Source organism: Eschrichtius robustus, chromosome 9 (genome assembly GCF_028021215.1).
Source record: "Eschrichtius robustus isolate mEscRob2 chromosome 9, mEscRob2.pri, whole genome shotgun sequence".
Taxonomy (NCBI): Eukaryota; Metazoa; Chordata; class Mammalia; order Artiodactyla; family Eschrichtiidae; genus Eschrichtius; species Eschrichtius robustus.
Window position 1 is genome coordinate 68,115,647 of NC_090832.1, and position 23,488 is coordinate 68,139,134.

The following is a 23,488-nucleotide window of genomic DNA, read 5'->3' on the forward strand; positions in this document are numbered from 1 at the left end:
TCTTCATTTACAGACAGTATTATCTTCTATATAGAAAATCTGTGGAATCTACCTCCCACCCCACCCCCCAAAAAAAAGGCTATGGGAACGAATAAGCAAGTTAGGCAAAGTTGCAGGATACAAGATCAATACAAAAATCAGTTATATTTCTATATGCTAGCAATGAAAAATCAGAAATTTAAGTTAAAAACAAAACCATTTATAATTGCATTAAAAATATTTATATCTAGTTATAAATCTGACAAAAGATGTGACCTTGGTTTGTACAAAGATTTTTTTAGATATGACACCAAAAGCATGATCCATTAAAGAAAAAATTGCTCAACTGGACTTCATCACATGAACACTTTCTGCTTTTTGAAAAACACTGCTAAGAGAATAAAATGACAAGCTACAGACTTGGAGAAAACATTTGCAAATCACATATCTGATAAAGGACTTTTATTAAGTATATTAAGGAACTTTCAAAACTCAATAGTAAGGAAAAAAAACAGTATAAAACGGGCAAAGAATCTACCTCTCCAGAGAAGATAAATAGATGGCAAATAAGCACATGAAAGAGTCTCAATATCTTCAGTCACTAGAGAAAAGCAAGTTGAAAACACAAAGAGATTCCACAGTGTACCTATTAGAATGGCCAAAATTAGAAAGATTGACCATACCACGTGGTGACAAGGATGGGCGGGAACTGGACTCTCATACACTGCCATTGAAAATGTGAAATGGCACAACTGCTTTAGAAAACAGGGCCATTTCTTTAAAAGTTAGACTTACACATACCAAATGATCCATCCATTCTATATCTAGGTGTTTACACAAGACAAGTGAAAGCATTTGTTCATACAGAGATTTATACACTAATCCATAGCAGCTTTATTTGTAATAACCAAAAACTGGGAAATACCCAAATATCCATCAATAGATGAATGGAGAGGTGCAAGGGAGAGATTGTTAAGGGACATAAAGAGACTTTTGGTGGTGAAGGATATGTTCATTGTCTTGATTGTGATGATGGTTTCACTGTTGCATATATATGCCAAAACATATCAAGTTGCACAGTGTTAAGTATATGCAGTTTATTGTATGTTAAAACTCTTTTAAAAAATAAATAATAATAAAGCAAAAAGAAAGTAAGACTCACTATTGGAATTCATACTTGTGTAAATATTACTGGAAGACTGTTGTGTAAGTTAATTAGATTTTTTTTTTTAAATATCAATACATCAGTGGACACTTTTTAAAGCAAAGAACCCTTTCGTAAAAGTAATCTTCACTGTTGAATGCATCTGTTTTTTTGACTCCTGATGCAATATATTGTGTTTCCTTAAAGAGGATGTACATCCAGTCTGCTGGGATAACAGCAGCACACTTCCACTTCTTTTCAAGAGCCTTTCATGACAACAGTAGCATCATGGTGGCCATGCTTTGTCTTGAAGTGGCAGAGGGCAATTGCGCTAGATAGCTGGCTACATCCACTCCTTCGTACACATTCCGTTTAGTTCCCCTGTTAAATTACGTATTGTGATTAGATATTTACTCTGCTTGGCATCTTAGCCAAATTTCAGCCTAGGAACTTACACGTGCTTCATCCAGGCAGCACTGCCAATACTTCAGAATGAGTCATTTCCTCTTAACACAAAGCTCAGTTAATACTTTGCACTGGGACTCTGTATGTGTGAAAGTTCCCTTTCAGTCCACTAACAAAATTAAAACGACCAAGTTTTAAAGTAGGTATGCGTTTTGAATGTTTTGGGTGTTCCATTAAAAGACCTGGCTTTGTTTCCGCGTGGTAAAAGGACTCAGTAAGAGGAAAGGAGAGAAGTCAGCCACAGAACACAACCTTCCAGATGTTTTCTGAGCTCACAGTGCTAACTGCGCGTAAGATGCTGACGGGCAGTTCTGTGTCTTTCGCCCTGGCTCAGGGCGGTGACGCCCAGGCGCTCAGCATCCTTTCTCACCGTGTCTCTCTGACTCAGGGAGCCGTGATGACCCAGGCTTGCTTGCTTTCTTTCAGGGTGTGAACGGCATGTCTGTGGATGAGAAGCCTGACTCCCCCATGTATGTGTATGAGTCCACAGTCCACTGCACCAACATCCTCCTGGGCCTCAATGACCAGCGCAAAAAGGATATTCTCTGTGACGTGACTCTGATCGTGGAGAGGAAGGAGTTCCGGGCCCACCGAGCTGTGCTGGCCGCATGCAGTGAATACTTCTGGCAGGCGCTGGTTGGACAGACGAGAAATGACTTGGTGGTCAGCTTGCCTGAGGAGGTACAGTAGTTTGGTTTGTTCGTGCAGTTGCTAACGGAGGTTTGTTGACTTGGAGACAGTTGGCTGAGGAGGACCTGGAAGGTAGGACCTGTGCCACATCCCTGCTCGGGGGCTGATGATCAAGTCACCCACGCGTTAGGTTTGCGGCAGAGCCAGTTTCTATTGGATGCATTTCACGTCTCAGAGGCATGAATCTGAACCTCACCTGTGCCTCACAGCCCCACCTAGTTTCTAGTTCACTTACTCTTCGGGTTTTGAGTAGTTTGCCCAAAGTTTAGTACAGTCCTACATGTGGGATCTCAATCACTGGGACTGTTGCTATGATTTTTCTCTTTCAAATGGTTGAAGCAACACTTGATTTCCCTTGAGAGTAAAAGAATGAAAGTATTCACAGCACCTTCCTTGCCCAGGGGGAAGAGTAAAAGCAGGCAGTCATTTTCACAGTTAATATAGTAAGATTCTAAGAAGTGTAAACTTGCTTTTTCTCACCATCGTTGAAAATACCCTACTCAGGTTTCTTAATTACTTCAGGGAGTCCAGTCACTTCTGTACTTTGGGGACACTAGTAGCTGGACTTGTTCTGTCCAGAGATGACATACAGTTGGATGGTTTGAGCTGCCAGAACTCAAAGGATGGGCTTCATGCCGACAAACCATTAAATTGGCCACCCCTTTGAACTGTCTATACAGTTACTCTTTTTCTATCATCCTGATTCCCCTTCATTTTTGTGGGACTAAGGGTAACACTGAGCAGCCTTAGGCTTTGTGTTCAAGGCCAGAATCATTCCCTGTGCCCCAGCACGGTCTACAACACCAGGGCTGCCACTGACAGTTGTGCAGGCTGTGCACTGCACAACTCTCAAGGGTACAACTCATGTTCGTAGTCTATGTGAAGAGAGACCCAGAGTTGTGCCGTGATCCACAGAGCAGCTCTTCACAGCACCCCTAGGAGAAACCAAAGACCTGGTCACCCTGAGGGAGGTGCTAATGGGCACAAGTAGCATTAAGTCTCAGGGGTCCCAGATCCAGTGTCTCCAGAGGCCTGGCAAATCATATAAATGAGTAAAGCAGGTTGTGTATGAGAAGTAGGACGTGGTGGGGCAGGCAGCTGCTCCACAGAAAGACATTCAAGTTCAACATAAAAAACAAATAGACATACACACTACTGTATATAAAATAAACAACAAGGAAGCTAGGGTAGCTTTATTGATACCAGTCAAAATAGACTTTTAAGACAACATTATTTGCACAGGGAACTAGATTCAATATCTTGTATTGAACCTATAATGGAAAAAAATCTGAAAAAGAATATATATATATCAATATATATTCATAAATATAACTGAATCACTTTGCTGTTCACCTGCAACATTGTAAATCAACTATTCTTCAATTTTAAAAAATCCATCTATACCCCCCAAAAAAAAACAAAGACAAAAATAGACAGGGGGTCAGAGGGGTCACTAGGTCCAGTCCCCTGTTAAGAAATGTCTGCTGTTACCCCTGCAGAGCAGGAAAGTGGCAAAGTGAGGGCTACATAGGCAGTTTCACATGAATATTCTTTGTTATGTACCCAGGTGAAGGGCTCCATTACTACTCCTCACACCACTGGCAAGTAGATAACTAGAAAGATCCTAATACTAGAAACAAAAGGACAAATCAGTTGAAGATAATGTAATTGGGGCTGGAGGAGGGAGGGATGCTTATGTACCAAGTGATGTGGGAAGGCCAAGAAATGGCAGCTGTGGTGTGACTGGTGATCCTGAGCTGCATTAATGGGCAAATACTTAACCCGTCATTAGGTGAGAGGATAAATATAAAAGACTACGTTTAAACTGGTTGGTGTTCGTCAAATATAAGACTCTTTCTTCTTCTCTTGAGGGGTAGCAAGCGCGCCTTTGAATTTACTTTAACTCTAGAATTCTCTGAAAATATCTGACAAACTTCCAATTATCCAGAATGGTTTTAGGGAGGGGGTGGAGTTTACAGTTAATTTATTATCTGTATCTGTTTGAGAGTCACCTCATATATGTTTTTTACTAATTTACAAAAAAAAGAGATTACGTTAAAATATATTTACAAATGAAAACCATAATTTATGTAATTTAGTCTCTCTTGCATGACTGCGGTCCCCATCTGGAGACTCCCTGGACCTTGTGCCGTAAACCCTGGCCTGCCCCCAGTTAGCTCTGTGATCCTGATCTAGTCACTTAACCTCTCTGAGCCACAGTTCTTACCTGTAAAAACCCCTAAAATGCTGAAGCCCTTAAATTATTTATCATACTACAATACCAAGGCAGTAAAACCTAACCTAAAAATTTCTTTTTAGATCAAATCCCTGATAATCACTTATTTCCTTGGCACTGGGCACTCTTTGAAGTTAAGAGTGTGTAGATGCCACACAAAAATCTGCTGTTTGACCTTTTGATTGTTAGTGTTCCAGTTAAGTGAGAATTTGCTAAGTGTTGATTTTCTTTCTAGTTGTGTAAAATGATTTCTGTTCCTACATCATCTGCATTTCCAAATAATTAAAACATTCTGGTTCTTCATGTACCTGAAACCTTCAGATAATAACTAGACACTTTTTTTTTTTCTTCCTGTGAAACGTGAATTCGTATTTTCAGTAACCCAGCTCCAGTCATCCTGCTGATGGGCATGCAGGCCAACCCCCATGTGGCATTTTCCTCTGTGGGTCTGTAACTGTTTCTGAGGCCTCCTTCCAGGAGCCTCTGCCTCTGCTCAGAGGCCCCTCCTGGGGCCCCAGGCGCTGGGCATTGTTTTCTCTCCTTGCCGTGTGCACACTGAAAGGTCCTTGCAGGCTCTCAGATGCTGTCCCACTTAGCTCAGTGAATGACTTCATAGAATTTGAATTAAGTGGTGAATAAACAAACATCCCAAACACTACCTTGGAAAGTAGCTGCTTGGAACTCACTGGCATTTGGTTCATATGATGTAAGAAAAAGCATTTGATTAGCTCCTTGGAAATCTTTAAACTTCATCGTAATCCATCACGAATTCAAATCACCTTCTGGCCCGGTCCCAGCCTTGCTCACTCTTGGCTCGCCTCTGCGCTCCCTGCCCGGCCAACTGCTGAGCTTCACAGGGGCCGGCATGGCTGAGTCTGAAAGCTCCGTCTCTGGGTTATGTTTCTTTTTTTAATATTTATTTATTGATTTGGCTGTGCTGGGTCTTAAGTTGCGCGTGTGGGATCTTCGTCGCGGCACACGGGCTCCTCCGTTGCAGCATGCGAACTCTTAGTTGCGGCATGCATGTGGGATCTAGTTCCCTGACTAGGGATCGAACCCGGGCCCCCTGCCTTGGGAGCACGGAGCTTTAGCCACTGGACCATCAGGAAAGTCCCTGAAAGCTCTGTCTTTGGACTAGGAAACTTCCGGATACAAACCGCTACCCTTTTTGCTCCCCTGCTCTGTCAGTTTAGGCCAAAGCCGGCCCCAGCCTGCACCCACTGTCCACTCGTGCAGTTCTAGCCCCACGCCCTGACTCCCGGTGGGCAACGCCGTTACCCACAGAGTAGAGCCGACCAGAGTCCCGGTGTAGCCTCTCAGCTGAAAACGGGAGAGGCAAAAATAGAGGCCTCCTCCTGGAAGTCAAGGAGTCATGGAATTGTCTTGCTTTTTTTTTCTTTTCCTAAACTGGCATGACAGATTGTCCCTAGGATTTCTGTGACTTGAGTGTTGGTTCCTCATGGAAAAGCACACCTAGGAATGTGTGTCAGCAAATAGCAGGAGATAAGGCATTGTCCTTAGTACTTCTGTTCACTGATGAAACAGGTCATTTGGTTTGTAATAGCAAGTGTATTTCGTGTTAAGAGATGCAGAGAAAGTGGGTCGTGTACCAAGCGTGGCAAGGCCCTTCTTGCTCTGCTCCTTCGGATTCAAGCTGCCTCAATGAGCACCTCCTCGGCTATGGTCACAGAGACCGCTTAGGCTGGATGCCGGCCATGCTGGAAGTGGCATCACAAGCATGATGTTAAGGTTATGGTGTGTCGAGTACAGAGGGCAGGAAAGGGGTGCAGCTTTGCCCATCAACCCCATTCTGATGGGCTGGTCGACTCTCACCCAGAATGCTAGGGAAGAGTGGCTGAAAGGAGGTTATTGCCAAGGTCTATCATCAGAAAGTCAAAAGATAACAAGTGTTGGCCAGGATGTGGAGAAAAGGGAACCCTTGTGCACTGTGGTAGGAATGTAAATCAGTAGAGCCACTGTGGAAAACAATATGGAGGTTCCTCAAAAAATTAAAAATTGAGCTACCATACGATCCAGCAATCCCACTTCTGAGTCTATATCCAAAGGAAATAAAATCACTATCTCAAAGAGATAACCTGCACTCCCATGTTCATTGCAGCATTATTCACAATTGCCAAGACATGGAAACAACCTAAGTGTCCGTCAGCAGATGAATGGATAAAGAAGACGTGGTCTGTATATAAACACACACATACGTACACACAAGTGAATATTATTCAGCCTTTAAAAAAAGAAGGAAATCCTGCTATTTGCAGCAACACGGATAAACCTGGAGGAAATTATGCTAAGTCAAATAAACCAGACAGAGAAAGACAAATATTGCACATTCTCACTTATTTGTGGCATCTAAGGAAAAAAAGTCAAACTCATAGTAACAGAATAGAATGGTGGTTACCAGAAGCTGGAGGGTAGGGCAAAAGGAGAGGTATTGATCAAAGGGTACAAACTTTCCGTTATAAGATGAATAAGTTCTGGAGACCTAATGTACAGCATGGTGAGTGTAGTTAATAATAACGTTAATAATAACGTATTATGGGGACTTCCCTGGTGGGAATCTGCCAGGGTTAAGAATCCGCCTGCCAATGCAGGGAACACGGGTTCGAGCCGTGGTCCGGGAAGATCCCACATGCCGTGGAGCAACTAAGCCCGTGTGCCACAACTACTGAGCCTACGCTCTAGAGCCTGAGAGCCACAACTACTGAGCCCATGCGCCATAACTACTGAGCCTGCGCTCTAGAGCCCGCAAGCCACAGCTACTGAGCCCACGCTCCACAACTACTGAAGCCCACGCGCCTAGAGCCCGTGCTCTGCAACAAGAGAAGCCACCGCAATGAGAAGCCCGCTCACCGCAACGAAGAGCAGCCCCCGCTTGCCGCAACTAGAGAAAGCCCCGCGCAGCAACGAAGACGCAACGCAGCCAAAATTAAATAAATTTATATTTAAAAAAATAATAATAATGTAATATGTACTCGAAATTCGCTAAGAGAGTAGATCTCAAGAGTTCTCACCACACACACAAAGGATAACTATGGGATGTGACAGATATGCTATTTTGTTTATAATGGTAATAATTTCACAGGGTACACATATGTCAAAACATCGCATTGTGTACCTTAAATACATACAATTTTTATTTGTCATAAATAAATAAACAAACAAGAGGGAGAGCTTATTGCCAAGCCTCCGGCACCTTTCTTTGGGCTTGTTTTCCGGGTCCTCCCACTCTGTATAGAAGGGGAAGGGTTCATGCAGGGAATGGCTGTAGGGTAGAGGTATGTATGGCCCCTTAGGCGGAACTTATGCTTTCAGAGGTAAAAATATATTTCAGACTTCTGCTCACTCACTATCTCTATCTTTTGCTTCCCCTCTATCTTTCTCTTTCTCTCTCTCGTCCAACATTTTGTGACAAATCTTGTTTTTGTAGTGCTAAACAAAAGGGAAAACTGACCCAGAGGGACTCTGGAAACACAGCATTTGTTGTGAAGTCTCCACCACAGGGTATAGTAAAGAATGTTCCTGCCGTAGTACTGAGGAGCACAGAGGCCAGCAAGGAAATTATGGAATCTTCTTGTCTGAAAGTTTTTAGAGGCTATGAAAGCTGTTAATGTCTCTGGAATGGCTTAGGCCCAGTTTTTTAAAGAAACAATAAGACAGTCGTGACTGTCTTTGGACAGTCCTTTCAGGATGTCATACTACAGAAAGTACTCAACGCTACAGCACAGGATGCCCAGAGCGTTCTGAGCCTGAGTGTGACTCTAGGGGGAGGGAAGGTTTGGCGGGAAGCAGGGGGTGAGGTCTCTGGGAAGTGGCATGACCAGGATAAGAAGTGCAAAGCACTCCCCCACCCCAAAGCACAGAGCCAAGCCTTTAGCATCCCCTCATTAATCACCTAGACAAAACTCAGAAGAACAGGCCAATTTTAGGAACTGAGGAGCATCAGCCATGAGAGGCTGGGAAAACCATAATCGGGACCTTGGCACTAACTGCATATGGGGTCTTGAGCAAGCCGGTCGACCTCTTTGAGCTTCTGTTTCTTCGTTCATTCACTTATTCATTCATTCTACAAGTATTTATCAAAGACTGTACCAGGACGCGCTGTTCTAGGTGCTGGGTGAACCTAGTGAACAAAACAGACCTTACATTCCAGTGGGGGAGAAGGAGAGACAGAAAATAAATAAATATAACATGGACTTTGTTAGATGCCATTGAGGAAAATAAAACAGGGAAGGGGGTTAAGGAACGTCAGGGTTCAGGTATGGCAGTTTTAACTAGGGTGGTCAAGAAAGGCCTGTTTGGGGGATGACTTTTGCAGAAAGACCTGAAGAAGGTGAGGAAGACAGCCATGTTGACATGTGGGGGAAGAGTGATCTAAGTGGAAGGAATAGCAAGGAAAAGGCCCTGGGGATGGAGTGGACCTGGCCTGTTTGACACACGGTAGCAACATGAGCAAAAGGTCGATAGGAGGCAGCACGTCAGAGAAGTATCGGGGCAAGGCTGTGCACCTTTTGGATACATTACCTTTCCTTGGAATGAGCTAGGAGGCCATTGGAGGTTTTCCCAGGAGAAGATAATTTTGACTGCTGTGTGAAAATAGATTGAAAGAGGGCAGGGGCAGAAGCAAGGAAAACAGTTAAGATGCTGAGGCAACAAACCAGGCATGATCTGATGGCCTGGACCAGGGTGGTAGCAGTGCAGTGGTGATCAGTGTCGGATTCTGGTAATATTTTTTTTTAAGTTTGCAAACTTTTGTTTGTTTGTTTGGCTGTGCGGCTTGCGGGATCTTAATTACCCAACCAGGGATCAAACCCAGGCCCCCTGCAGTGGAAGCGTCAGGTCCTAACCACTGGACCGCCAGGGAATTCCCTCTGGTAATGTTTTGAAGGTAGAGCTTATGGGATTATCTTATAGATTGGATGTAGGATGGAAGAGAAAGAGAAGAGTTAAGGATAACTCCAAGGTTTAGGGCCTAAGCTGTTGGAAGGATGGAGTTGCTGTTAGCTGGGATTGGTGAAGAGTGAGGGAAATAGGTTTCAGGTGGTGGGAGTGGGGCAGGATTAGGAGTTCTATTTTGTACATATTAAGCTTGAGAAGCGTGTTAGCATCTAAGTAGAGATGTCTACTACACAGTAGGATATACATGGCTGAAATTCATGGGAGAAATCTAGCCTGGAGATAGAAGTTTTAATACCAGAGTACTGGGGATATTGAAAGCCCCAAGACCAGATACAAATACCAAGTGAATAAGTGTAGACAGAAAAAACAAAAAGAGAGAGAGGTCTTAGGATTGATCCTTGGGTCTTTTCAGAACTAAGGGGTCAGGGAGAAAAAGATGAGGCAGCAGGGTAAACCAAGAAAGAGTAACTATTGAAGTAGAAGGAAAAACAAAAAAGAGTTTAGTGTGTTGGAAGCCAGCTAAAGAAAGGTGGAGAGAGTAATCAACAATGTCAAATGATGCTGATAGGCAGCTAAGGTGAAGGCTGAAAATTGACCATCCAGCAATTTGGAAACTATTCGTGATTTCATTGAGCACTTTGGGAAAGCAATAGGAGCAAAAACCAATTGGGCTGTGTTCTAGAGAGAAGGGAAAGGGAAGGATTTGAAGAAGCTCATGTAGGCTACATTTTTGAGGCCTTTTGAGTTAAAGGGAGCAAAGAGGTGAGCCAGTAACTGGAGGGAAATAGAGTCAAAAGAGGTTTCCTTTGGGCTTCTTTTCTAAGTAGGAAGAAATTCCAGCACACTTGCCCTCGATGTTAAAGATGATCAATATTCACTCATATCCAATTTTCCTCTCTTTCCTGCACACGCAGGAAGACCACATTTACAATCAGGTTTGCTGGGTAGCTAGATCTAACCAATAAAACATGAGTAGGAGTCATGTGCCACTTCTAGCCCGAGGCAGTTAAAAGTAAGTGTGAGTTCTTGGTGTTCTTTCACATCCATTGAACTGGTGTCAGAGAACTCCTAGGTGATGGAACCAAAACCCAGATTCTTTTTTTTTTTAGAGATTTATGTTTTATTTTATTTTACATCTTACTTTCCAAAAATAAATTTTAAAACAACCAATTTAAAAAAAACTTAAACACTAATCCAGCTGAAACACAATTAATTCCATTTTTGCCTGTTTCCTTCCAATATTCTCTTTATGTATACACATTTTAAATGGCTGCAGTCATAGAATTGCAAGATTATATATTGCATTTTATTAGTTAACATCAGAATATCATACAATCTTCCCGTGTCAACTCATATTCCATTCCATGCATAATCTTTGCAATTGCAGTTTTAATAATCAGACTATTCAATTGCATAATCATACCATAATTTACCTTATTCTCTTTGTCGAACATTTATTTTCTTAAACATAGCTAGTGAACATATTTTAGCATTTAGGGTTATTTAGTGTTTTTAACTTCTGTTTTATCATTTATTTAAGAAATAATGGGGGAAATAGTTTAAGATCATTGAGTTCAAGTGTGAATATCATTATTGCTCTTATATACTTCTGTATTAATAGCAAAAGGGTTTGTAGAAAGTTACAGTGCCTACATGAGTAAAAAAGGAGTCAGTTTATCATACCACCCAGATTCTTGAGTCACTGTTGGAACAGAGCCATCTGACTCGCATCAGACTATGACATGAATGAGGACTTAACCTTCATGTTAGGCCATTAAGACTTGGTGTTTATTTGTTTGCACAGCAAAGCCCATCCTGACTCATACTTGGGCGGATGGGAAAGTTCCAAAAGAGACAGAAAACTTGCTGATATGGCAGACAGAAGGCCAATCGCTAAAAGAATGCTCTTGAGGACTTGAGAGAGGATAGGATCTCCTGAGCAAGTGGGCCAACTCAGCTCAACAATGCTCATCCTTCTGGACATTGATGGAGTTGAACTGGATGATCTCTGGAGACCTAGCCTGTGCTACAGGTTGATGGTCTTGGAATTTTTCTAGGTTCCTGCTGGAGGGAGAGAAGAAAAATCCTGCAGGTCAGAACGAGAGGAGAGACGTTTGGATTGAGAGGTAGGGAAAGACCAGGGAGATGGGAGGCAGATTGGTCTGGAAAGGAGAGAATCATCTGACTTCAGAAGAGGCGTGAGCTCACTTGTCTTATCTTTGTTTGTAAATTCTCCCTGACTTTTCCCATATGGTCTTAGAGTTCATCGGAGATGACAGTTCAAGAGCTGTAGAACCACTGGGCTATTTGATAACCTAGAACATAGACAGATTGTAGAAAATGCAGATCATTGCTCTGTAGCGATTTCAGAAGGATCTTGAAAAAAATTATTATTATTTAATGACCTCAATTTCCACATGAGTATGCAGGGAATAACAATACAGGGCACCAGTTTGCCTTTCAGGGCTGCTCTTCAGATTAATGAAATGTGATAAGTTAAACTTCTTGGAAGGATGGTGCCATATAAACAGTAGGTGTTATTATTCCCATAAAAGGAAAGCACAGCCTTCTCTGATGAAATGGCTCTTACCTCAGACTCTTCATTAAAAGCTGTGGTGCAAGTTTCCAAGTTGCATTGGTGAGACTTGGTAGCAGATGAAAAAAAAAAAAAAAAAGCAAAAAAATAAGAAGTCAAAGTATCCCAGGTAACTATTTGCCGGCAGGTAAGAAGTTTTCAAGTCCTAGAATCGTGCTGATAAGTCTGAACTGCCTAAAGGCAGAACTTATTTATAGTAACACAAAGGTGACTTCCAGCCCTGAAATCTGGGCCTCCGCCTCGGATGGGGGTGCAATAAAGCAAAGCCGTGAAAAGGGGAGCTAATACTATTGTGATTCCATTTCTGAAGGCTGCTCAGTGGTGCTGCTACAGAGGGAGGGAAATCTGGTGTGAAAATAGCCACAGCAATAGCTGATTTTAAAACTGAAATATATAAGCTATTTCCAAACCTCTTAGGTTTCTAAATCCTGAGGCCAGTAAGTCCTATTTAAAGAGCTTTATGCAGAGGTGCATTCCTCTTTTGGAATAGTAGAAGGAGTTGAGTGGACAAAAACTAAGACCTTTCGAAGAATTATTTTTAAGTGACCTGATTTCAAAGGCAGTGTTAAGGCTTTCTTTCACTTTACCTGTTTCACCCTGTATAATGTAGGATGACCACAGTAATCAACATTTTTAAATGGGTTCATAACAAAGCCTTTGACAGTAAAGTTGTTTGCATTAAATTTTATAAAAGTAGGTACCAGTGTATCTATTCATTTCAAGACTCTTCTCTATATATGAATTAAATGTCCCTTACGTTTCTTGCTTTGCTCTGTTATGGAATCGCTTAGCTATTTCAATTGAAATCAGTAATAGATTTAGAGACAGAGTTCAGAGCTGTAAAGTTCCTCACTTGATCAGGAATCGTACATATTATTTTTGTCATATTTAATCATAGAACCCAGGCCTTTAACAGGGTACTTAATTAAACTTTTAATTCATGATAAGTTAAGTAGCACTTGGGAGGGTTTTTAAAAAATTATTTCCGTGTCCCATCCAGATTACAAAAAAAATTAAAAATAAAAAAAAATAAAGGTATGATGGACATAATGGCTGTCAGCCAAGGGTATTGTAGGTCATGCCAGCATGAGCTGGCAGCAAGCCATTGTCCAATTAGCATGACTTTATCGATGCAGAGTAATCACTCTTGAGTTCATGGTTGAGTCACTCGTGATGGAGTGGTACTTCCCTTGAGCCAGTGCTTCTTAGAATAGGTTTCTTGTTCACTGTTATTACCTGCCCTACTTTGCCAATAAAAGAGCAAGACCATTTAGGCTGAAAGCCGAACAGAAGAGAAACATTGATTATAGATCTCATTTCTCTTTGCTTCCTGAAAACTGAGATTGCAATTACACAGTGAAAGCAAGGGGTGTTTTTTTAAATGAGTTACAGGAAAATACAGTTTCCGCACCAAAATACTCAAGAGTTGGAATCCAAGAGTCGGTTTTGATTCTGTCTTTTCTTTGGCAGCTCTTAACACTGAGCACAAATGGGAGGATATCAGTAGAGTTACCTAATCATCTTAATGGATTCGCATTCCATTCAAAAACTTGGAATGTCCCCAAACTGCTTCAGGTTTCAGCTCTATTGTGGGGGTGTCCGTGACATTTCTGGTGGGTGTGCAGTTCTATACAAGCAGACAGCTTTTGAAAGGAACCCTTCTTCTGGTGAGAACACCTGGAATCTTGGTTGAACAAGCTGTAAACCAGGAAATTGATTCAGGAATTCCTTAATAAAAGGGATCGTATCCAGGCGTTGGGGTGGTGTTTGGTTGTCTGTAGGAAAGGCTGTTCTTAGAAGCACAAAGAAAGCAAAATAGCTGTTGGCACTCATCAGTTAATACCTTCCTGTTTATTTTCTTGTTTGTTTGGTTTCTTAACCAGATCACAGGCTGGACAAAGGGTTGGGTTGGTTTTGCTTTCAGGAGTGGGGCAATTAAACAGCCGCACTTGGTTTCCTGATATTTCAGAAGTGTTCTTTTTCCCATTAACTTGGTGCATATAGTAAGATGTTTGTTTCACTTTGCCCTAGACCCCTCAAATATGTTGACAGTCTCTCTCACTGACAGTGGCACCTCCTCCAAGCTCGCTGGTGATGCAGTGAGCTGTACTGTCTGAGCTGGACTTCTGTGTGTGCAGCCTGGCAAAGGCTGTGTGTGAAAAAGTGAGTGCATTCAGCACCCTGGGTGGGATGGAGCCAGGCCTCCAATGTGAGCACATTTTTGGACTGATTGGCAGCAGAAATACTGGCAGCTGTTCCCAAGCAAGCCAAAAAGTTGGCCCGGGGATGGGAAAAAAAAATGCTGGGATTTAGCCAACGAAAGATTCCTGCGTTTAGAAGAAAATCAAAGGAAGGATACAGAAGGTCACAATGACAGACCTCCAGCTGGTTGAAGTCACAACTATTTCATTTTGTCTTCTGCTGTATAAAGGATAGTATTACTTGTCATTGCCACTCAATTTTTCCCAATTCTTTATTTCTAAGTCTTCATTTTTGTTCTCTTGATTTCTTTATTTTTTTAAATTCTCTACATACAAAATCAAATGACAGATTATTCTTCCTAAAAGTAGTGTACGGGTGATGTTATTTGCAGAGGCGGTATCTGCAACCAGAATTGAATAGAACGGGGCAGGTCTCAGAGGGCAGTAGCCACACGTGTGTGTGCCAAGCCATGTTGAGTGATACGGGTTGGAGTGGAGTTATGTGTGAAGATCACCTCAAAGATCTGTCCAGAGAGACCCTCTGACGCCCCACAACTTATCTATTATTCTTGTTTTATTAGTTACTAAAAGAGAAGGGTGGGAAAAACAGGAGAAGTTCCTAAAAGGCCAGGAAAATGTCTGCTGAAAGATAGGACGCTCAAGGGTGTTGCCATGTAAAGATGAGCACTCTTGTACCACGGGAGACATTTTCCTATTTGATGTCATTCTTCCTTCCAGTGAACACCTTAGACTATGTGCGAATATTTTTTCTGCCAAGTAGAGCTGTTGTAGCCCAGGAATTAAATTGTACCCTACAAATAGGAAGGTGGAAAGATGAAAAGTGTGGACCACCAAAATTTGGGAGTGAGAACTATGCAGGATTCTAAGAGAAGATGTTTGAAGCACACCTTTTGTAACTCTGGGGATTTTGGGGGGGTGACTTAAATCCATCAGATTTGCAAGATATTCACGGAAATGCGATGACCTTTCAAAGTTCTGTTTAACAGAGTCTCTCCATGCCTCCTGTTTGAGGCTGTTACAGTAGATGTCAACCAGATATTCTCACTTGCCAACAGAAGAAATAGTATCCTGGCTACGTGGGGGGGATTTCAGCTCTATTAAAGGAGAATTTGATAACAGTGCAAGATGCTAGACACTGCGGTAGGGTAGAAACAAACACAGAATTACCTTCAGAGGAGGGGTGTGTGTGTGTGTTTAAAGGACAAAGGGGTCAAGGGACTTCCCTGGCGGTCCAGTGGTTAAGACTTCGCCTTGCAATGCAGGGGGTGCGGGATCGATCCCTGGTTAAGAAGCTAAGATCCCACATGCCTCGCAGCCAAAAAAACCAAGCAGAAGCAATACTGTAAAACAGAAGCAATATTGTAACAAATTCAATAAAGACTTTAAAAATGGTCCACATCAAAAAAATCTTAAAAAAAAAAAAAAAAAGGACAAAGGGGTCAAAGGACAAGATGGCTTAAGTACAGCACTTCATAGAAGCAGAGGAATGGAACACATGACCCTTTTCTAGATCATTTCTTTGGGGAGGTTAACTTAGAAATTTAAGACAGAACCATCTCCTCCAAGGAGCTTACAATATAGTTGAAGAATCAGGACAAACCATAGAAATCAAAGGTGTAAACAATTCAAGAGCATTTGCTGTAGATGCCATGTTATGTGTTAGCCGTTGTTTGTGCCACAGAGGTTCTGATCTGGGGGAGGACAGGATTTTCCTTCCATCTCCTAAAACCACCTGAAACTAACACTCACTGGATTGATCAGACTTTCTTAGGGAACAAGTGGGGAGAGAGCCTCCAGGAAAAGACACTGGCACGACAAAGGCCCCAAAAGAAGCAGTCACAGGGCCTTGAGGAGCCAGCTCTGATTAGCACAAAGAGTAGATTTGGGGAAATAATTCAAAATATGGTCAGATTACATGGAGCCTTCCTAGGAAAAAATAAGGTTTAGACCAAAGAATTTAATCTTGATGGAGTAAGCAATAGGAATTCACGGAAACGTTGTGAGCCAAAAAGTGACAGGATGAAAAAGCATTTAAGGACTAACTGTCTAGCAATGGAATGTTGGACGGATGGGACAACAAACTACTCCAGACAGAGGGCACAGCCCGGAAGCTCACCCTGCTCCCAGCATGAGCGGATGAAGGTTATGTGCCTGGTGAAGAGCTGGGAGATGCCAAAGACTGAGTGTGGGACTCACCAGTGGGAAAAGAGGCCATCCAGCCTTGATATGTATCTATAGTGCTTTATAAGTTCCCAAGGCACCGCGAGCGCAAAGCTGAAGATACAGATGTGAGGGACACGGGCCCATAGGTGGTGACTGAGACCACCAGGAATTGCCGATCCCTTTCAGAAAAGAGAAGAGAAGAAAGGTCGGGGGCTGAGATTGAGCTCCTATACTTAAACTCCCATTGCTGGTTCCTCTAAGAATGAAGTCTACTCTGGATGGCTGGTTTTAAGGTGACTTCCATTTATTTGGGAACTATTTAAGCCCCAACAATTTATCAGACTGAGGATACATATAGAGGTGCTCCCTAAATTACCTTTTAAGGAGTATGCCTTCCAGGTGATATTGTGAGCATCATGCCTTACTTAGCACAGATGGATACAAGGACCTTCAAGGAGATACTAAATTTCTGGAGGACAAAGCCTCTAAAAATACCTCAAGGGTATTTGTAATCCAGTGCCACATACTTTAAAGTGCCAGGAACAGATTCAGGCAAAGGTGATCACTTACGGTTAAAACCATTATGATGAATGTTTGCTGGACATTACTATAGTAGCTAAGCAACACACACAGACACAAAGTAACAACACACACACTGTCTACCCACAAACCCAGGCAGGGGTCAGCCTGAGCATCACTCCTGGTGAGTCACCTAAGTGTTAGATATCTTCTGATGATATTCATGAAATAGACACTCTCCCCAGTGATGTGTTCCGTGTATAACTTGACCTCATAAAGCCTTTAGATATAACTTCCAGTTAGAGGAAAACCAATGATTACAAAAACAAGCCTAACAACACCATGAGGGAGCAACGGGGCAAATCCAGAAGGTGGGTTGTTCTGCAGGACAAGTGGCCTGATTTCTTCAATAAGTGTCATAAAAATGGGACTATGCTAAATTAAACAAGAGTTAAGGGGTTTAAAAACTAGATGCACTACGTGATCCTGGAGTGGTTACTCATTTGGATAAACCAGTTATAAAGGACTTTGGGGGGGAAATTGGAAAAATCCAAATGTGGTCTGGGTATTAGGAGAAATTTTCCTGAAATGGAAAGGTGGTAATAATTGGAAAAGGCAGACTGAGAAACAACAGGTCCTGTATAATCTCGGTTTGGTTAAAAAATACAAATTGGAGTGTGTGTGTGTGTGTGTATATAAAGGAGCCAAAGGACCTGTGCTAAAGTGTTAAGAGTGGTGACCTGTGAATGGTGGGAATGTGATGGGTTTTGTTTTGCTTGTCTGCATTTTCCAATTTCCTACCGTGTACATTATTACATTTCTGTAATAATAAAAAGGTTATTTGAACAGTTCAGTGGATAGAAGGGAAGGAGGGAGTGAAGATTGGGTGGATTGTGGAGCATAATACTGGAAAAAGTACAACTCCGCAGTATGGCATTATATGTGATTTCAAGACTTCTGTGGCCCCATCGATTTTCTTCCTGGAAGCACCAGTGCTGCACCAGTGCTCCCTGGTCCCTTCCTTCCAGCTCCGGGCCCTCCATTCTCCTAACTAAGAGACTAGAGTCCTTAACTAGGACCAGACAAACTTGCACTCACAGTCTCATTGGTTAAATGAAAATCAACCCAAAAAGCAATAAAGAGAATAGATTTCTTCTAGTTCCTTCTTATTAAAAGTGTGAGAACTTTTTTCATATTTAAATTTACCTTGATCATTGAAACCTACAGATGCTCTTCCTTCCTATATGTTCTCTAGAGTTGCATCTCTGGAAATTACTAATGTTATTTTCAGTGAAAATAGCTCAGATGTTTTCCAAGACTCTGACCCTCTGCGTCCCCAGATAGAGAAGGAAATTCTCACCATCTAGTCAAATCTTGTACAACTATGAAGGAAGTAGCAGATGTGGGGAGTGTCACTCCTTTCGTGTTACCCTGGTCTACAAGTACTGAAATTGAAGACAAGGAGAGTCCTTTCATGAATATTTTCAAACCTATGTAAATATCTACAAATGCGTGCTTTGGAAGTTACTCAATCAGCTTACTTCAGGCTTAGGTTATATACTGAGTATCTCCAGATAGTTGCTTTTTTAAGGATGTGTCAGAATGTTCAATAGGAAGGACATGTTTTTATATTAATCAGTTGGATGATGACATTTTCAAAAACCAAGAGTAAAAGACGCTGCTTCCATCCTCAACTGGGCTTTGTTAAAAAAGGACAACCATAAAGTCGTCCCTGGATCCTGGAAAGCCTGGACCACTGGGGGACCTGCAGTAATGAGGTGGTTTCTTCCCTCCATCATGCCCAAAGTCTGGAAGAAGACAACTGACACGTGTGTGATTAAGACTTCAGAAGAGTGAGTCAAAATAGAAAGTGATACTCCAGTGGACCTGCACCTGTAAGTCTCACACTGGTGTTTAAAACAACTTAATGCAGACTGCTTCCTACTCTGTGGTCAACAGAATGCTGCTTCTTCCTTCCGCATCAGGAGCCTCCAGAAATATCTTTTTTTTTAAGTTTCTTTATAAGTGATTTTCTCTTAAATCAATCTTTAGCTTGTTTTCATGGAAAACCTGTAGTATTTAACTCTTCTAATACCCATGTATTAGTCTGCTCAGGCTGCCATAACAAAATACCACAAAATGGGTGGAATAAGCAACAGAAATTTATTTTCTCACACTTCTAGAGGCTAAAAGTCCAAGACCAAGGTGTCTGCAGGTTTGGTTTCTCCTAAGGCCCCTCTCCCTGGTTTGCAGATGGCCTCCTTCTCGTTGTGTCTTCACATGGCCTTTCCTCTGTGCACAGAGAAAGAGAGAGAACACTGGTGTCTCTTCCTCTTCTTATAAGGACACCAGTTCTGTCAGCTCAAGGCCTCACCCTTATGACCACATTTAACCTTAATTACCTCCTTAAAGGCCCTGTCTCCAAATATGGGGAGATGGGGATGAGGATTTCAACATACGAATTTGGGGAGACACAATTCAGTCCATAATGACCCACTAAAAAATAATGGGTTTATACAAATAACTAAACAACATAGGTGCAAGATTATCCACATATGTACAGCTACACAACCGCTTACTATGTAACCATATGGAAGAAAAAAGATCTCCATGAACTGATATGGAGTAATTTCCAAGATATACTTTAGAAGGCAAAAACAAGATGCAGAAGAGCACATACACTAGGTATGGTATGCTTCCTTTTGTTTAAGAAACAAGAGAAAATATGAGTATGTATTTGTAATTCATATGTATAATTTATAAGTATACACGCACATTTGCATATTTTATTAAAAGAAACACAGAAAAAACAAAAAATTACGAAAAGGTGACCTATGGGAAGTGGGTGAAAACAGAATGAAAGGATTTGAGATGGGAGTGACTTTCTATCATTTTAATTGGTATTGACTTTTGAACCATTTAAATGCTTTACATAGTCAAGAAATTAAAATTTAATCAAAAAAGATGAGAAGCAGCAAGCCCTAAAATTTAAAACAAATAGGAAAAAATGAACTCACTGTATATTAAATTGGTTAATTAACCACACAGAATAAAAGAATAAATTAGATTAACTTTTGAACATGGTTCTATGGCTAGACATCCTCTGTGGGATATTCTTCAATACAGCTGGCCTGAACTTTTCAAAAGTGTCGCTGCCATGAAAGACGAAATGATGGGGTACGCTCCTAGGTCAAAGGAAATTAAGTGGGACCAAATGCAGTAAGTGATACTGATTGGCTCCCAGATTAAAAAAAAAAATCGATGAAGGACATCCTTGGAGCAATTTAGAGACTCAATATAGACTGTATATTAGTTTACAACATTGTGCCAACATGAGTTTTCTCGGGTAGGAAATTGTTATTTTGGTTATATAGAATGTTCTTGTTCTCAAGCTATATATGCTGAAGTATTGAGGAATGAAATGTCATGATTTACTTTCAAGTGGTTTTGGGAAGAAATGTATATGTGGAGGGGGTGGGGGTGTGTTTATCTATAGATAGATAAAGATATAGAGAAGACAGCACACTTTTTTTTGCTTAAAACACTAGAAGGTATTTATTGGGACAGCTTCAGGCACAGTTTGATCAAGGGGAGCATACAAATTTAGCAAAATTTAACGGTTGGTGAATTGAGATTAAAGGTATATGGATGTACATTTCTTTCATCGTTTCTGTAGGTTGGAATTTTCAAGATAAAGAATTGGGAAAAAAATAATAGATATGGATTGATTTTGTCATGAAGGTGCTCCATTCACAAGAAGCATTTACTAAGTACCTACTCTGTGCCAAGCCCTGTTCTAAGTGCTGGGGATGTAGCCGTGAACAAAGACAAAGAAAGTTGGAGCTCTCATGGGCCTATATTTTAGTGCAAAAGACAAATAAGAAAACAGATAACTTTAGATTGTGATGAGTGCTAAAAGTATTAAAACGAGGTGACGTGATACAGTCACCAAGGGAGAAGCAACATTAGATAGGGTGGCCAGGGAAGGGTTCTCCAAGGAGGAGGCTTTGGGGCTGAGACCTGAATGAGCAGAAGGAGCCATTCATTCATTGACCAGATTTGCAATGAGCACCAACTGTGTGTGCTCTTCTAGGTACCGGATGTAGCGGGGAACAAAATGGGTACACCCTCTGCCTTCCCAGAGCTTACATTCCCATTAGGGGCAACATACAGTAAACAAGAATATGTAAGCTGGTGATCAGTGTTACAGGGGAAAATAAAACAGGGAGGGGAGTAGTTAGTGAGGACAGGAGTTGAAATTTTGTTTTGTTTCATTTTGGCATTGTAGGTTTTTTTTAAATTTTTTTGAAGTATACTTGATTTACAGTGCTTCAGGTATACAGGAAAGTGATTCAGTTATACGTGTGTGTATGTGTATACATATACACATTCTTTTACAGATTCTTTTCCATTATAGGTTATTACAAGATATTGAGTATAGTTCCCTGTGCTATACAATAGGTTCTTGTTGCTTATCTATTTTCTATATAGTAGTATGTGTCTGTTAATCTCAAATTCCCAGTTTAACTCTCCCAACCCCTTTCCCCTTTGGTAACCATAAGTTTGTTTTCTATGTCTGTGAGTCTATTTCTGTTTTGTAAATAAGTTCATTTGTATCATTTTTAAGATTCCACCTATAAGTGATATCATATGATGTTTGTCTTTCTCTGACTTACTTCACTTAGTATGATAATCTCTAGGTCCACCCATGTTGCTACAAATGGCGTTATTTCATTCTTTTGAATGGCTGAGTAATATTCCATTCACCTTCTTTTATCTATCTTCTTTATCCGTTCATCTGTTGATGGACATTTCAGTTGCGAGTTGAAATTTTAGACAGGGCAGTTCGGAAAGGGCTCATGGAGCGGACAACATACAGAGACCGGGTCTAGAGCTGGGGTGTTGGGAGGAGACAGATAGTGAAGGGCCTGATGGGCCATATTAATGATGTTGGCTTTTACTCAGTGAAAAGGGATCTTCTGGATGGTTCTGGATAGAGCAGTGACATCATGCAACCTATCTTTCTACAGGATGGCTCTGGATGCTGCGTTGAGAATAGGCTACAAAGGGACGAGGGCAGGAGTGGGGATACCAGCTAAGCATGTCCTGCAATGATTCAAGCAAGAGGTAGTTTGTAGGAGGGTGGTGGCAGGGAAGAAATGCAAAGGCTTGGAACCTGACTCTATTTTGAATGCAGAACTGCCAGGACTTCCCACTAGCTGATTGGAAGTAGGATATGAGAAAAAGAAAAGAATCCAAGATGACTGAGGTTTTGGCCCTAAAAACTGGAAGGATGGGAGTTGCCCTGAACTGAGGTGGGAAAGAAAAACTGCCCAAGGAGCAGGTTTGAGAAAGGACGCGAGGGATCGGGTGGGTGGATGGCAGGATCCGGGGGCAGTCAGCAGCCAGGCAGAGGGAAAGCAAAAGCTTGAAGATCTACTGAGAGTTTCACCGCAGGCTTGTGCGAGGATAATTAGGAATGCCTTGGGATAAATCTTTTCATAGAATTTTTTTCATTTACAAATTAACCTTTTGGTAATTTGAGCTCCATCCACTCAGATGAAAAAGTTAACTCCCAGTTTGCACTGTCAACTGCCTCTAGGAGTCTGGCTCCCACGTGGAGATGCTCTAGGAGGTCTCCCTTGTTCTGGGCGCTGGGTGGAAGTTTTGGTGAGAAAGGGGGATTTGTGCTGAAGACGTGGCTCTATTCACAATGACATGTGAGGTGGCGTTGGTGGGAGTGACCCTGCAAGGTTCAGCCGGAGTGTCATAGTGGTTCCCAGACATTTTTTGCCAATGATCCCTTTGACATGCGACTGAATTTCACAGGCTGCCTTTCAGTTTTGAACCCAAATTTCCCTTCCTTCTGTGCCCCTCGCCTGCGTCCGTGAGGGATGCACATTCTGAGCATATTTCGTTCCTCAAGAGCAGGCTTTGGCAGCTCAGAGACTATTCATTCACATTCCATTGCCTCTTCTGTGCTCCCTCCAAGATTCCAACAGAGGCTGCGCTTAAAATAATGAGGCTTTATTTATGCAGATTCTTCCTCCCCCAGAAAGATGCTGAGAGCTTTTCATGGGAATTCTTGAAGAATTGCTGAGGTTCCGTGGACTTCAGAAAGCGTGCTTGAAATGGGGACTCTGACAGTTAGGGCCCCCAGTAAGGCTTATTGATGGAGAGAATGGACCTTGAACCCACTCTGCCGCGAGGACCCTCTCTCTGCAGCTGTAACACACCCTGCCAACTGCAGTCCAGCCCAAGACAACACTCCAGGGACCTCCCTTTCTAGCCAACACCAGAAAAAGGAGCGGGGTGGACTTGCCCTCTCCCTCTCCTTCTTTATACCTTCTCTTCTTACCTCCCTGTGTTTATTTAAAAGCCATATCAGTCACAAAAAGCCAAATACTGTATGATTCCACTTAAATGAGGTATCTAAAGTAGTCAAATTCATAGAAATGGAGATAGAATGATGGGTACCAGGGGCTGGGTGCTAGGCGGTAAAAAGGAGTGGTTTAATGGTTACAGAATTTCAGATTTTTTTTAATGTTTCTTTTATTTAT

At 41.8% G+C, this 23,488-nt stretch overlaps 1 protein-coding gene across 2 annotated transcripts in view; it reads left to right on the forward strand.

Annotated features, from left to right (window-relative positions):
* The window catches only part of BACH2 (BTB domain and CNC homolog 2), a 360,151-nt gene that overhangs the window by 274,436 nt on the left and 62,227 nt on the right, over positions 1-23,488 (forward strand). For both annotated transcript variants that reach the window (XM_068551454.1, XM_068551453.1), the window contains exon 4: positions 2,015-2,269. In XM_068551454.1, coding sequence (XP_068407555.1) covers positions 2,027-2,269 — 243 coding nt within the window. In that variant the 5' untranslated portion in view covers positions 2,015-2,026. The remainder of the gene's footprint in view (positions 1-2,014; positions 2,270-23,488) is intronic.